The 15501-nt window shown below is 45.3% G+C and overlaps 2 protein-coding genes across 2 annotated transcripts; both read left to right on the top strand.

Moving 5' to 3' along the window:
- The first annotated feature begins 771 nt into the window (after positions 1 to 771).
- Positions 772 to 1962, top strand: LOC100278507 (Uroporphyrinogen-III synthase). Its single transcript, NM_001151763.2, has one exon. The coding sequence runs from the start codon at positions 861 to 863 to the stop codon at positions 1752 to 1754; it is 894 nt and encodes a 297-aa protein (NP_001145235.1). The 5' UTR covers positions 772 to 860; the 3' UTR covers positions 1755 to 1962.
- A 3078-nt stretch (positions 1963 to 5040) lies between these two features.
- LOC103649188 (protein FAR1-RELATED SEQUENCE 5-like) lies at positions 5041 to 7503 on the top strand. Its single transcript, XM_020549101.2, has 4 exons — positions 5041 to 5277; positions 5927 to 6423; positions 6508 to 6893; positions 7040 to 7503. Exons 1-4 carry the CDS (start codon positions 5041 to 5043, stop codon positions 7459 to 7461), a joined length of 1542 nt encoding a protein of 513 aa, XP_020404690.1. The 3' UTR covers positions 7462 to 7503.
- Positions 7504 to 15501: the final 7998 nt, after the last annotated feature.

Raw genomic sequence — 15501 nt, 5'->3', positions numbered from 1 at the left:
TAAATAAGCTAGTGAGGAAACAAACAAGCAACTTATTTGATAAGATTATATAATCTAGCAATTGAGATTATGATAATCCTATAAGCTCATCAAAGGGTGCTTATTTCAGCTTATTTTTTATGAAAGACCCACTACCCATGGCAAGTTGATTAAAATTACTTTCAATTGCCATCCACATATCCATAAGCGTTCTCACCCACCAGACAATTAAAACAACTAAGGGTATTATTGTATTTGTATGCATATGAATAATAAGTCGAGTCCAAATAATCTGAGCTAACAAACAACAGCACCCAGCTTATTTAATCCAGAGCAAATAATCCAGATTATATAATCTAGATTATAATTTAGATTATATAATCTATAAGTTGAAACAAACAGGGCCTTACATGCTACTTTTCTAATGTACAACTTATAACACATTCTTCTACTTACTTCTCTATATCATAAACGTAGTGTATAACTATCTCTCTAATATGATATAAATATGTTACATATGTATATATAATAATTTAATTAGTTTTGTCTAAATTATAATTATTAGAATGTAATTTAATTTCAACGAAACAGACGGGATCTAAGAGTTTGTTTAACAAACAATAAAAATCTGAAGCGAGATTGTAAAAATGAGCTATGAACCAAACATGACCTAATACCTACCGGATGTAATTAGCCTGCAATCTGAAATCATTGACTAATTGTCCACCACGTTCGCCACTTCTGAATTCTCGTCTCTGCCAGTCACCTGAACGGCGTAAACCGTAAACGAACAGTTCATCACTTCAGTCTTCCCGCCGCGAAAGCAGTGGAAAGTGGATAATCTTCTCTGCATTCCGTGCCGCGCCTTGCCGTGGACGGAAATGTCGCAGCCGCTTCCCGAGACCCCGTCGCTCGCCGGTCGCCGAGTAGCGTTCACGACGCCGCAGACGGGCGGCGGCGGCGCCTACGGGGGCCGCTTGGGCGCGCTCCTGCGGCAGCGCGGCGCGCATCCGGTCGCCGTGCCCACCATCGCCGTCCACCCTCACGACCCCGACCGCCTCCGGCCCTACCTCCTGCCCAGCGCCCTAGATCCCTTCGCCGCGCTCGCGTTCACCTCCCGCTCCGGCATCTCCGCCTTCGCCCGCGCCCTCTCGTCCTCCCACCGCCCCCTCTCCCACGCCTCCGCGCTCCCCTTCACCGTCGCGGCGCTGGGCAGCGACGCGGACCTCCTCGACCACGCGTTCCTCTCGCGCCTCTGCGGCGACGCCGGCACGAGGGTATCCGTCCTCGTACCCGACGTGCCCACCCCGGCCGGTCTCGTGGAGGCACTGGGGCGCGGGTCCGGCCGCCGCGTGCTCTGCCCCGTCCCTGATGTCGTCGGCCTCCGCGAGCCCCCCGTCGTGCCGGACTTTCTCGCGGGGCTCGAGGCGGCTGGGTGGGTAGCCGTGCGCGCGCCGGCGTACACCACGTGCTGGGCCGGGCCGCGCTGCGCGGAGGCGCTGGTGGATCCGGACGCTGCGCCGCTCGACGCCGTAGTGTTCACGAGCACGGCCGAGGTGGAAGGGCTGCTCAAGGGGCTGGAAGCCGTGGGGTGGACCTGGGCGCGGCTGGCGGCGCGTTGGCCCGGCATGGTCGTGGCCGCGCACGGGCCGGTCACCGCCGGTGGCGCGAGGAGCCTCGGCGTCGAGGTGGACATCGTGAGCACCAGGTTCAGCAGCTTCCATGGAGTTGTCGATGCTCTCGCCGCGGCATTTCCTTCCCAGAAGATAGTGTAACTGCTAAGACATGAAGGATTGGAAACGGCCACAATTCGCTCGATTCATGAATCATGAATATTCCGAGGTAGAGGTAGCTCAAAAGATCGCCTGATGGCTCTACTTACATGTCTCGATCATGCCACGCTGTGTGCGTATAGTTACGTGTTTCGATTCATGAACCATCAAATGTCGGATAGTTTTTTATTGTTAAGAAACAATTTTCATCACCTCTCCAATCTCTCTTTAGGAAATTATCTTTTGTCAAAATGATTCTATAAGGGGTATTTGGTTTGAGAAATCACTTCATCCAAAATATGGTGGTGTATTATGAGTCAATTCCTCAAATTTGGTGGGATGATTTCATTCCTCATATTAGTACTAACTAACTAACTATAAGGAATGAGGTGATGATGGATCAACTCATTCCATTCTACAAACCAAACAAAAAAAGTGAGGAGTGAGAAGATAATAGACTATTTCATTCCTCAAACCAAACAACCTATAAGTGATTGCACAAGATAATTTCCTCGCTATTTGGTTGACTAAAAGCTTATATATAGTGTTAGACTATGTGTGTGAGTGTGTGTGGGCCGGCACCACTGTTGGGCTGCCGGCCCATTAGGGTTAGGGTTGAGTCTATATATTATAACATATTCTCTATACAATACATCTAGTTCACTATTTCAACATGGTATCTGAGGATTAGGTTTAGGTTTTTTCCTCCTCTCCTCCCACAGCAAGGCAGTCGTCGGCTGCTCCCACCCTACAGCTGTCGCATGCCATCGCTGCCCCCGGGAGGCTCAACTTTCCCTCCCGTGGGCGACCTCCTTCCTCCTAGCCGCCGACGCTGTCTCCCTGGGCAGACAGCCGCACCCCCACCCCTTCCCCAGTCGGCCGCCAGCCTCTGGCCGCCGCCAAGCTCGGGCTCCCTTCGACCGCCTTCATCCCCTTCTCCGGCCGGCGTCTTCCTCCCCCCCAGCCGGTGAGATCGGGCTCAACCGCGCCCCGACCATCCGGCCCACTTCTCCCCCTTCTCCGGCGGACGCGCCTCTCGGCCCCGGCCGGCGCGCCCCAACCCCCAACGGCTCAGATCCGCCGCTGCTAGGGCTAGTCCCTGCCGTCGACCTTCCTCGAGGGCGTCACGCTCGTCGGCAATCGTCCTCCTTTCCTCCTCCGACCGCGTCGGCCTCCTCTACGCTAGCCTAGCCCCTGCAGCTGCCGTCAGCAGCTTCCCTGGCAGCCTCCCTCGCCACTGCACGCGCACGCGTAGTCAAGATGCCTCCTGTTGTGTCATCGGTTGCGCCTTGGATGGACGCCTCCCCAACAAAGGTGGCGACGGTGCTCTCGGGCACCATCCGGCAGCCGCCGTCCTTGTAGCCCTCCCTCTATCCGCCGCGGTCGACCTCGATGCTCCTCGGCCCTAGAGCTTCCCCGGCCGCGGCGCGACAGCCCCTCACCGTAGACCACCTCGCTTCCTCGCCTTCCTCGCAGCCCCGAACCGACCCTGCCAGGTCTAGTCCCCGCCGCCGGCTCTGCTGCGCCGCTGGCCACCTGATCTACCGCCGCAGCAGGCGCCCTCGGCAGCGGCTCGCTCTCCTTATACGCTGTCGACTCCCCGTCCAAGTCCGGGCAGGCGCCTGCGCTGCTCACCCCTCCCTCCTGAGGCTCTACAGCGTCGCCCGGATTCGCGTCGCCGCCTCGTCCTCTGACTGCGCCGTCACCGAGCATTGCCTCCTCCTCACGCTTCTCTTGTCACCGGCGTCACCCATCCCCTGCCAAGTTCGACGCAGGCCCCTCCCTTTTGGACCCACCCTGCCGCCCACCCCTTCATCGCCTTCGCTGGATTCGTCGCTGCCGTGGCCTTCCCGGCCGGATCCCCGTTGCTGCGACCTTCCCGGCTCAATCCACCGTCCCTTTGGCCGGATCGCGTTTTCCTGGCTGGATCCGTCGCTGTCGTGGCCTTCCCGGTCAGATCCGTCGTTCCCCTTCTATTCTGCAACGGGCGCGGACACCATGACCAGCGCAGACGCGTGCGCTGCTGTCAGCCTCCCTGGCGGGGCTCCTTGACGCCCGGACGATCGAAGAAGAAGGAAGGTCGGCCTGCCAGTGCCCTTTTGTTGTGTCGCCCTGCCGATCGTTGACGCTCGAACGTCGACCCCTCCCGAAGATTAGGCTTCTGCTGCGTGTCTCCCAACCGCGACCACCTCAACTTCGGCTACCTCGGCATCTAGGGGCTATCGTCTTCTTAGAGCACATATCGGTCTCTACTCCAGCCGCAACATTCGCACTATCACGACGCTGCGACTGCGGGGGGATTTCAACCCGTCGACTCCTACCTTCGGCCTCTACTCCAGTCTCATCGTGTGTGGTGCCCCCGTTGCGACTGTGGGGGATGTTAGACTGTGTGTGTGAGTGTGTGTGGGCCGACACCATTGTTGGGTTGCCGGCCCATTAGGGTTAGGATTGAGTCTATATATTGTAATCCATTCTCTATGCAATACATCTAGTTCACTATTTGAACACATAGATTGTACCATAAACACCTCTGGGATCATAACTCATGAGGCTCCATTTATAGAATCAAGGTGGTGTTTGGTTCACGAAATGTAATGTAAATGAAAACGATTCACTTTCAAGTGTAGCCGCGGTAATAAGTTTAAATAAGTCGGTATCAGTTTCTAGTGTGGTATCTTATTATGGTTGGACTTAACGTTGTTAACTGTTACCCAATACATGACAAATATGTGAATCAAACAACACCCAAATTTGATAATCTCCTGGCTGCCAATAAATTTTAGCTTCATGCTAGATTAAACTTCATTGGGTCATGGTTTCATTGACAACGACATGCCCATGTAAAACTGAACGTTTTCTTTCAGATTTCAAGGCTACCGTTATCTGTAATGCAGGAAGCCTGAAAAAGTAGTAACATGTGAGCTTCTCCTTATATATATATATATATATATATATATATATATATATATATATATATATATATATATATATATATATATATATATATATATATATATATATATATATATATATATATATATATATATACACGACAGCACTAAAATGCACCTGGGTGCATTCTCTATATTGAATGCACCCACGCGTAATATATAAATACACCCCCATCAAGCCTCATCGCGCCCTCGGCCTTCCCGCGCCTCCCTGCCCCCCACCGCCGCCGCGCGCCTCCCTGACCCCGCGCCACCCTATACCCCGCAGCCACCGATCGCATCCCTGTCACCGCGCCGCCGCCGTCTCCTCCTTCCTCCGATCCTCTAACCCTAGATCCATGGCCCCACCGTCGCTGCCGCACCTTGAATCGCCTCGATGCTCCTCCCCTAATTCCTTGGCGATTGTTGTGGCTGGAGGTGCTGATCCGATATTGCCGTCTCCGATTGCGACAACGGGAGCGGGTGTACGCGGCGGATCAGGTGATCCCTTGCATCACAAAACGTTGCTGACGCCACCGCCTTCAATTCCACCTGGATCGCTGATCACTCCGGATGCAGCCCAGCTATTCCATCCGGTAAGAAAAAAAACAATCAAAAATTGTTGCTCCACCGTGCGTGGTTTGTTGATTTTCTGTTGCATCGTTTGTTGCAAACTTGAGTCTCTGTTTTTACTCATTGATTACAATTGCATGGTGTGTTTGTGTTCCAGTTGCAACGTTTGTTGCTTGTTGATTGCAACTATGTGTATACTCTAATTGCAAACTTGAGTCTCTGTTTTTACTCATTGATTACAGTTGCATGGTGTGTTTGTGTTCCAGTTGCAACGTTTGTTGCTTGTTGATTGCAACTATGTGTATACTCTAATTGCAAACTTGAGTCTCTGTTTTTACTCATTGATTACAGTTGCATGGTGTGTTTGTGCTCCAGTTGCAACGTTTGTTGCTTGTTGATTGCAACTAGGTGTATACTCTAATTGCAAACTTGAGTCTCTGTTTTTACTCATTGATTACAGTTGCATGGTGTGTTTGTGCTCCATTTGCAAAGTTTGTTGCTTGTTGATTGCAACTAGGTATATACTCTAATTGCAAACTTGAGTCTCTGTTTTTACTCACTGATTACAGTTGCATGGTGTGTTTGTGCTCGAGTTGCAACGTTTGTTGCTTGTTGATTGCAACTATGTGTATCCTCTAATTGCAAAACTCATGATTGCGTGTTGTCCTGCAGGATGCAAACATACTTGATGTGTTTGTGCCCAGGGTGCAGCAAACATTTGATACAAAAGAAGAAGCCTACCTCTTTTACCTTGACTATGCAAAATTGGCTGGTTTTAGTGTCAGGACAAAAAGGACTAGTAAAGAAACCAGACACTGGGTTTGCAACCGTGAGGGGTTTCTGAAGCCAGGTCAAGAGAATGAGGAGCCTATGACAAATAAGACATCGATGAGAATTGGTTGCCCTGCTTATGTGAAGGTGAAGGAGGACAAGAAGCGCAATATTTGGTATTTTCATCATGTTCAGGAAGCACACAATCACAAACTTGAACCCTCACCAAGGATGGTGAGATATATGCATTCTCATAAGCAGAGGGAGGCAGCGTTGGATGACCTGTTTGCAATCATGTCAAAGAGTGGTGTGCCAACACAGGCAGCAATGAATGTAATGTCAAAATTATTTGGAGGCCGTCAAAACTGGCCGTTCACAGAGAAAGATGTCCATAACAAGTAGGTCATAAAAAAACTGACATCATATCTTTGTGCGATATATTGACAACAGCATCTTCATTTGTTTTTTCTTTTATGGTACAGGAAAGCTGAGCAAGCAAGGGAGGAGAGGGATGGTGACATGGATAAACTGTTCCAATTTTTCAGGGAGTGCAAAGAACACAATGAATACTTTTACTGGGATGTGGATTTTGAACCAAAAACAAATGTGCTTCGGAGCATTTTTTGGTGTCATGCAAGTCAGCGTGCAGAATACAAGGATTTTGGGGATGTAGTCACATTTGACACAACACACAAGACTAACAACAAGCATATGCCGTTGGCCATGTTTGTGGGTTGCAGCAATAATTTGAAAAATGTGTCCTTTGGCCAAGCACTTCTTCGGGATGAAACAATAGACACATTCAGATGGCTTTTTGAGACCTTTAAAAGTTGCATGGGTGGTCAGCAACCTTTTGTGATTCTTACAGGTATGCTTTGGCTACAAAAAAATGCTTGTCACATAATTACTGATGTGTTGTTGCAACTGTATCTTTGAAGATGATTGCAATATTTTAAACTGCTTGATTGCAAACCTATTGGGGTTTTTTTGCTGATTTTTATTTTTGACAAACAGATGAAGATGCAGCGATGAAGGAAGCAATAAGGATTGTGTTTAACAAGACACAACACCGAAATTGCCGATGGCACATAACCAGAACATGGGATTACGAACTCGAGGAGCTGTACAAATTGCACAATGATAATAATCTAAAGGAGAAACTGCAGTCCCTGATAAACTATCCTCTGGGGCCCACACAATTTGAGGTGGAGTGGAATAAACTGGTGGATGAATGTGGCATAAGAGAACACCCTGCAATTGTTGCATTGTGGCAAAAAAGGAAGAGATGGATAGCAACATATTTCAAAGGCATGTACTGTGGGCGAATGACTTCCACCCAAAGATCTGAGAGCCAAAACAGGGTTTTGAAAGATGGTTATGTTAACAATGTGACAAGCCTGCATATATTTGCAAAGAGGGTGCTTGACTCGATTTAGCACACAGACCACATGGATGCTGGGGAATCACACTACTCATAGGTATTTGCCCACACCCCTGAATTTTTTGGTCTGATTGTAAAAAAACTGTTAAACATAAATGATTCCAACTGCTGGTGTGGTGTGATTGCAACTACTGTATAATTCTACCCAAATATCTGTTAAAAAATGTAAACAAAATGATTGCAACTACTGTTGTGTTATAATTGCAACTGCTGGTGTGGTGTGGATGCAAGCACTGAATAACTCTGGGGAATTTTGTTAAACAAACAATGATTACAACTGTTGTCTGGTGTAATTGCAACTGATGGTCTGGTGTGATTGCAACTTCTATATAACTATGCCCAAAAATTGGTTAAACAAACAATGATTACAACTGCTGTCTCGTGTAATTGCAACTGCTGTCTGATGTGATTGCAACTGCTGGTATTGATGCAGACTGAAGTTGTCAGAGCCTGCAAATCAAGATTTGATGAGCAACTCAGCAGGGTGTACACCAGGGCTGTGTACAATGAATACAAGAGGGAATATATTAACAGCACATCTTTTGTGATAGAGCCTGATCCGGGAGTGGAATGCGGTTACTTGGTGAAACATGAGAAAGGCGATGGGACATTTTGCTGGGCACAACACGCATTCAAAGTGGTGGCTGACAAAGCAGCAGGCGTGTATAAATGCGAATGCATGCAGTGGGAGCATACAGGTGAGATGAATTGCAACCTCGTTACATTAAACAAAATTAAACATTGATGTTCCTGCATATTTACATCCAAATTGCAACAAAAAAATGCAGGTCTGTTCTGCATGCACATAATAAAGGCATTCACCCACCTCCAAGTCCAAAACATACCTGAAAAGTACATTCTAAAGCGATATACACGTAATGCAAGATCTGTGGTTCCGTGGGACCGGCACGATGTGAGTGTTGGTGGTCAAAATGAGACAGAGCAGTCAAGGTTGTCGAAGCTGCTGCCAAAGTTAATGCGACTGGGAAGAGCGGGAAGCAACTGGGAAGAGCGGGAAGCAAATCTGATAGAGCATACACTGAAACTATCAGGCACATCGACATGATAACTCCTGGGATTGAGCTTCTACGAACAGCGGAGATTGGTCCGATTGGTCCGGACGAAGCAACAAATACTGAGTTGCAGCAAGATGTAGAAGGACGGCGGAATATTGGTCCCATTGCACCAACACAACAAAGTTCTGACAACAATATAGAACCTGTTGTGATGCCAACTGGACCTACACCACCACCGGAATCGGGCCTGAATCCAGATTCTGCAAACTGCCTCACTGATCTAAGATTGACTGAACCGCCAGTGTCGCGCACGAAGGGTAGGAAGTCTGCCAGTGGGGCTAAATGTGCTAAAAATAGTGTGGAACCTGCTAATCCATACAGCACATATAGTGGTGGTCAGGGCATAAGAGAGTGCCAAACCTGCCATGTTAGGGGGCACTATAGCACAACATGCCCTCAGAACCCAAACAGAAGCAGAGCGGCCGAGAACAAGGACAAAAAGAGAAGTGCGAAAACTGTAGGTTGGACTCCAAGAAAAAGAGGTCGCCCAACAATAAAAAAAGGACTAGATGGGAATCAAGATGAGGCACAGAGTGAGGGGGATGATACACAGCAATCTGGGTGCACTATGGCGGTGCAGGAGTCAGCAGCACACGCGGTGATTGCAAGAATTAGGAGGGTGACAACTTGCCATGTTAATTACCAGGACGAAAGTGATTAAGGATGACTATGAATCTGACTGAATCTCCAATGTAATATTTCAATTTTATCTTATTTTATAACTCTGTGTAAGTTAAACTCAATAATGACTGTGTGACTGTTCGGAAAACAGTGGACACACATGACCAACCAATTGCAACATCGTAGTTGCGCTGATTGCAACTGTATGTATACACTGAATAATACATGAATCTGTGTTATCTGTTTACGTCTCGACATATAATTAAAATATATCTTGTTTTATTATAATATAACAGTTGCTACTACTCATAAACAGGTTTGCAAAGTTTGCCATCATGCTGGTTACCAAACATAGAAATAAAAATGAGTGGTCATGGTCAGTTGCAACTACGATTACAATTTCAGTTGCAACTGTAACATATACGCTGCTACTACTCATAAACAGGTTTGCAAAGTTTGCCATCATGCTGGTTACCAAACATAGAAATAAAAATGAGTGGTCATGGCCAGTTGCAACTACGATTACAATTTCAGTTGCAACTGTAACATATACACTGGTTGCAACTGCCTCATATGGAAAGACTCCACCTTGGTTGCAACTGCAATGGCTGGGATTTTTCAAACAAAATTGGAAACTGTAGTTTAGAGTACGATAACAACTAGATGAATAGACCAGTTGCAAATGGAAACAGTGCGCTGGTTGCAACCTAAACAACATTACTGGATTGTTTCTGGAGATAACATAACACAACTGATTGTTTCTGACTACTGCATAACACAACAGATTGTTTTTGCATGAATCTAATTGTTCGACTGACTACTATCCCATTCAATTGGCAACGGACGACCACCAATTCTAAACTTATCAAGCGAACCAGGAATTTCAGCTTGGTTCAAAGGGTGGAAGATCTCGTAATGCAACAGCTCACATCTGTATATCGGGCCCTTGAACTGCAACGGCATAAAAACATCATAATGGTCAGTGACTATATTATGATGCAAACATAGAAAACACACAAAAAAAGCACCAAAATAGATAGAAAATCAGTTGACAGCATGGCTAACCGGATTGATTTCCTTGGTCATTTTGTCCCCATCATAATATTCCATGTACTTCCATACAAAAAAAAGACAATCGCTTGGACCTGCTTGCTTTGGCACATCAATAAAAGGCCGCCTCCACTTGCTAACTCTGGGTAACTTGAGGTTGGAAACTTTCTGGAAGGCTGCATCGATGATTGGGATTTTGGCAAAGACAGCCTTGTGCCGTTCTTCCTGATTAGAACAATTCAGGAAGTAGTCGTTCGAGTCCAGCACATCAATACGCTTATGGATAAAATTGAAGCAATATACAAAATAGTGAGCACCATCTTTGATAGGGACAAAAACCTGGTGCAAGAAAGGAGTAGAAAACTAATTACTAAAAATGGAAAACATATATGAAAAAATAAGTTGCAAGAAAAAAGTATAGACAGTTGCAAAGTATGTGTCCTGGTGATTGCAACTGTAAATGATGGAAAGTAAAAAATTGTAGGTATGAAAAAAGTGGGTTGGGGAAAAGATCTGCTAACCAATTTTGCTCTTGACAAATCATAGTTTTCGCACTCAGACATCAGATTATTCCATACATATATGAATTCTTCCGTCTCAGATTTATCAGCGTTGAGTACTGCTTCACACGTTGATACATTGAACTGTATGTGTTTTCCAGTTTGGAGAATAAATAAAAAAGAGAAATGATAAATGATTAAATTAGTTTAAACACATAAATGCAAGACAGTATACAAAAAATACATGGTTTTGGAGAAGAAACTTACATAAAAACCAGTGGTCAGAAACACTCTGTATCCACAAGAATCAACCTTGTGCACAATATCATCATGTCGCATGCAGTGCACGAAAAAGTCTATGATTCCTGACTCGCCAAGGGTGTCATTAGAAAAAGATGTTAAAATTTCCTCGCCAGTTAGTCCAACAAGAAGGCCAAACTCCAACAAAATTCTCCTGCATCAACAAAAAAAGAAAAAACATATGGATTAGTGAGAAGAACAGTAGAATGTGCAACTGCTGGTGTGCTGTGATTGCAACTGTTGGTCTAGTGTGATTTCAAAGTACTGAATAACTCTGGGAAATTCTGTTACACAAATATGATTGCAAACTACTAGTGTAGTATAATTGCAACTAGTGTGTTGTAATTGCATGTACTATATAACTCTGTGAAATTCTTTTTAAATAAAAATGACTGCAACTTCTGTTATGGTGTGATTGCAACCACGCATTAGGTGCGATTGCTACTGCTATATAAGTAACTAACTGTTCAAGAAAAATAATTGCTACTTGGTTAGAATTGCAAAATAAAATGTAAATAGCAATTGCAACTTGGGAAAAACAAAAAAAAACCTTTTCAACTCAGGATCAGATGCGATCTTCCGCCTAAGTGCAACAGCCTTGGCCAGGGGTATCTCAGGTCGATTACGAGGGATCTTGAACGGGGATATGTACTCCCTAGGCTTCTTCAGCACTCTATCACCTAGGCGCTTGAATATCATCCTTTGAAACTCACTGAAATCAGCCTGGCCTACTGAGACTTCGTCTTGAGAAAGTCGGATTGGTTGGGTCAAATTGTTGATATCATCATCAGACTCCGCCGGGAACTGGATATCATCAAATGATGAGCTGGGTCCTGCCTGGCCATCAATGCTCTTCTCCAAACTATCAATCTCAGCTTTGGCCTCCTGACGAAGCATGTTCAACCTATCCTCGTACTGTTGGCGCTGCTCAGCATATTCTTTTGACATTTGTAACTGGAACATCTTCTTTAACTTGGCAGCGGGCACCGGCTTTTTCAAAGCTTTGATGTTGTCCTTTAGCTGTTTCTGGATTGCAACCTGTATCCTTTTCTCCTCCGCATCAACCTTCTTCTCGGCATCAGCCTTCTTCTTCACAACTTCTTCAGCTGCAGCCATTCTCTTAATCTCAGCTTCTTCAGCCTCAGCCTTTCTCTTAATCTCAGCTTCTTCGGCCTCAGCCTTTCTCTTAATCTCAGCTTCTTCGGCCTCAGCCTTTCTCTTATCCTCAGCTTCTTCTTCCTTCTTCTTCTCAGCTTCTTCAGCTGCAGCCTTTCTCTTGATCTCAGCTACTTCGGCCTCAGCCTTTCTCTTATTCTCAGCTTCTACTTCCTTCTTCTTCTCAGCTTCTTCAGCTGCAGCCTTTCTCTTGATCTCAGCTACTTCGGCCTCAGCCTTTCTCTTATTCTCAGCTTCTTCTGCCTTCTTCTTATCAGCTTGTTCGGCTTCAGCCTTTCTCTTCTCAGCCTCCTCAGCTTCAGCATTCTTCATCTCAATCTCAGCCTTCTTCTTCTCAGCCTCTGCCTTCTGTGTGTTGGCAACTTGAATGGACCTATCGCTCCTCCTTGAGTAAGTTATATGATCCTGGTGCAGTTGAGTAGAATAGCCAAATTAACATATTTGTATTATGAAAGTGAATCATTTATATTATAAAAAAAAGACACGAATTGCATGAACATACCTGGGCAGTACGATGCTGCATCCCAGTGTCCCTGCTCAGAGGCTCCTCTTCTGTCTCAGGTGGTCCCTGTTCATAATATATGATTAATTGCAAGTTGGTATAGGCTATGATTACTACAATAGGTGGGGCCCGATTGCAACTATGGATTGCTTTCACATGGGTATCAGATGATCTTACCACAGGCCGTTGATCATTGCCAGGGGGTTTTGAGGAAGCCTTCCTCTTGCGAACAGCAATTCGTGGTGCACGAGTCGGCTGGCTATTGGGAGGGGACTGTAATTGTAGAAAAAGGGGAAAATCATAATATTAATCAGAAAAAAGGAGTTGATGGTAATAAAAAAACACAATAAACTAACCTCGCCATCAATGCTTGCAAAGTGCTCTGGGGAATACATCATTTCCAATATATCATCAATACTTCGGATTGACCCACGTAAATCAGGAGGTGCTGCCAGGGGAAAGAATAAAAAATATAAATGAAAAAAAGGAATAATCAAGATGAGAGAAAACATTTTTTAAGCATGTAAGACATAGGTAGGCTTACTTCTATTCAAATTTTCCTCTTCCAGATCAATGTCATCACCACACGATGGGGTTCTCGTAAAATCTAAGCTGTCATCAAGATCTCCACCACTGCAATCCAACTGTATTTCTTCACTATCACCTCCTCCAGGTTGGTCTTCCGGTACATTTGAAGTAGTTCCTGATCCTCCATACAAATTTAAAAAAATGATTGAAAGCACAAAGTGATGTATATGGGTAAAATTGCAACTTGTATGGTGGGTGGTTGCAACAAAAATATTATACTGTATGCAATAAAAAATACCTGCTCCAGCTCTAGGGTCAATTGCAACGGAACTCCGTATAATTTCTTCACCATCACCTCCTCTAGATTGGTCCTCCGGTGCAATTGAACTAGTTCCTGCTCCTGCATACAAATTTAAAAAATGATTGTAAACACATATTGATGTGTCTGGGCAAATTGCAACTTGTATGGTGGGTGCTTGCAAAACAATAATATTATCCCATATGCAACAAAAATACCTGCTCCTGCTCTAGGGTCGTTCTTCACCTTCCTCCTGCGCTCTTTGGCAGCTCGCTTCTCAACGATAGCGTCAGCGATAAGCTTCTGAATGCCAGTGTAGCACTCGTGGTGAGCTTTTGCCATAAGGTCGCGGGATATTGTTGAATACTTCACAGCCTTCTGTGCGTACGACTGGGCTTCACTAGTGCTTTCATCAAACGCCTTCAAGATGTTCAGTGCATCTGACTTCCTACTCCTTCCAACTAAATCAGTAATACTCTGACCAAAAGAAGATCTAAAGCTAGGGTACTGGTAAAAGACTGGGGGTTGGATATTGAAGGAAGCATGACCAACGGGATCATGGGATGTGCCAAGCACATCAGCAGATGTCCCAGTAGGTGCTGCTGTTGCTACTGGGACAGATGCTGCTGCTACTGGGTTAGGTGCTGCTGTTGGATTAGGGACTGCTACTGGGGCAGGTGCTGGTACTGGAGCATGTAATATTGCTAGAGCACCAATGGGGACGTCGTAGCACGTGTCAGTGATACTTCTCAACTGAAAGTAAAAAAAACAATGATAAAATGATAAATGAATAGCAAATTGCAACTATTGTGGAGTATCATTTGCAACTTACCCTGAGGTGTCCAAACTCAGTGGTCCCAGGAGGAACATCTCCCCTGAGATCCATATTTGCTATAGCATCAATCATCTTGGAGTCCAAGAAAGCACATCGAGGGATTGAAAAAGGACTTGTGTCTAATCCATGTTGCAGGTTGTCGACATAAAGCATCTGCATGTTTTTAACATTAGGTAAAAGACACATGGGTATTTTAGGTTGAATTCATATAATGAAAAAAAGTAAACCAAATTGGCAAAGGTGCAATAAGCCAGTTGAAATAGCCTCATACTAAAATTATTGCTACTTTATGAACAACATAAATTACAAAATACATGTGAATGTGTGAACTAAGTTATCATAAAAAAAATGCCCTCAAATTGCAACTTGTAACATATGACAGTTGTAACAGTAAACATAAAAAATTACTACTTGTGTAATTGGAAGAGTAAGTTGCAAGGGCAAAAATTGAATATGTGTGTTGAGCTTACAGCTACAAAGATCCCGCATCCACTGATGGGTGCGTTAATGCCTTTCTCAGCAAAATCCTTTCTATAAAGCCGAGCAGCTATGCTCAGCCTGTCTACTACAGCTTTGCACCAATTCTTGTTGCCAATATTCTGGATGTCCTGAGTGTACTTCACATCATCAATCCTGATCCGAGTGTCAGTATTGGAGAATAGAAGACACTGAAATGCTGCCATAAAAAAGGCTCTCAGGCCCAGCTCCCCATTGAGAGTCCTCTTCTGCAATCTATCAGTGATAACAGATATATTGATGCCAGATATGCGTCTATAAGATTTCCCACAAATTTGCTCCCCAAGCTCGTCCCGCAAGGCACGAGCATCTGCGTCAGACATGGGGGGCGGATCACTGCCAACGTTTGGTAACTCCAAAACACACCAAACACTGTGTTCGGTGATTTGAATCTCTTTCCCACCACCAATCTCTAATTTCATTGTTTCTGGGTTGAGCTTCCGCATCAGCCAGCTAAGCAACTTTCTCGACAATAAATGTGGCTTGAACCTAAGCAGGCCGCCAAAACCCTTAGCAACCACTTCACTTTTCAATTCATCAGATAGAGAATTCACAAGCTTTATAAACTTTCCAGGTGAGCATCGAATAGCTCGTGTCTTAGTTATACCCTTATTTTCATCTCCACCAACAATA

This window comes from Zea mays, chromosome 2, assembly GCF_902167145.1.
Source record: "Zea mays cultivar B73 chromosome 2, Zm-B73-REFERENCE-NAM-5.0, whole genome shotgun sequence".
Lineage (NCBI taxonomy): Eukaryota > Viridiplantae > Streptophyta > Magnoliopsida > Poales > Poaceae > Zea > Zea mays.
Note: the sequence above shows the minus strand (reverse complement) of the source record. Positions and strands in the feature narration are given on the sequence as shown.

Coding starts and splice junctions, on each gene's coding strand:
- LOC103649188 (XM_020549101.2), top strand. CDS start 5,041: ATGGCCCCACCGTCGCTGCCGCACCTTGAATCGCCTCGATGCTCCTCC. Junction 5,278..5,926: donor CAGCCCAGCTATTCCATCCG/GTAAGAAAAAAA, acceptor GTTGTCCTGCAG/GATGCAAACATACTTGATGT. Junction 6,424..6,507: donor GAGAAAGATGTCCATAACAA/GTAGGTCATAAA, acceptor TTTATGGTACAG/GAAAGCTGAGCAAGCAAGGG.
- LOC100278507 (NM_001151763.2), top strand. CDS start 861: ATGTCGCAGCCGCTTCCCGAGACCCCGTCGCTCGCCGGTCGCCGAGTA.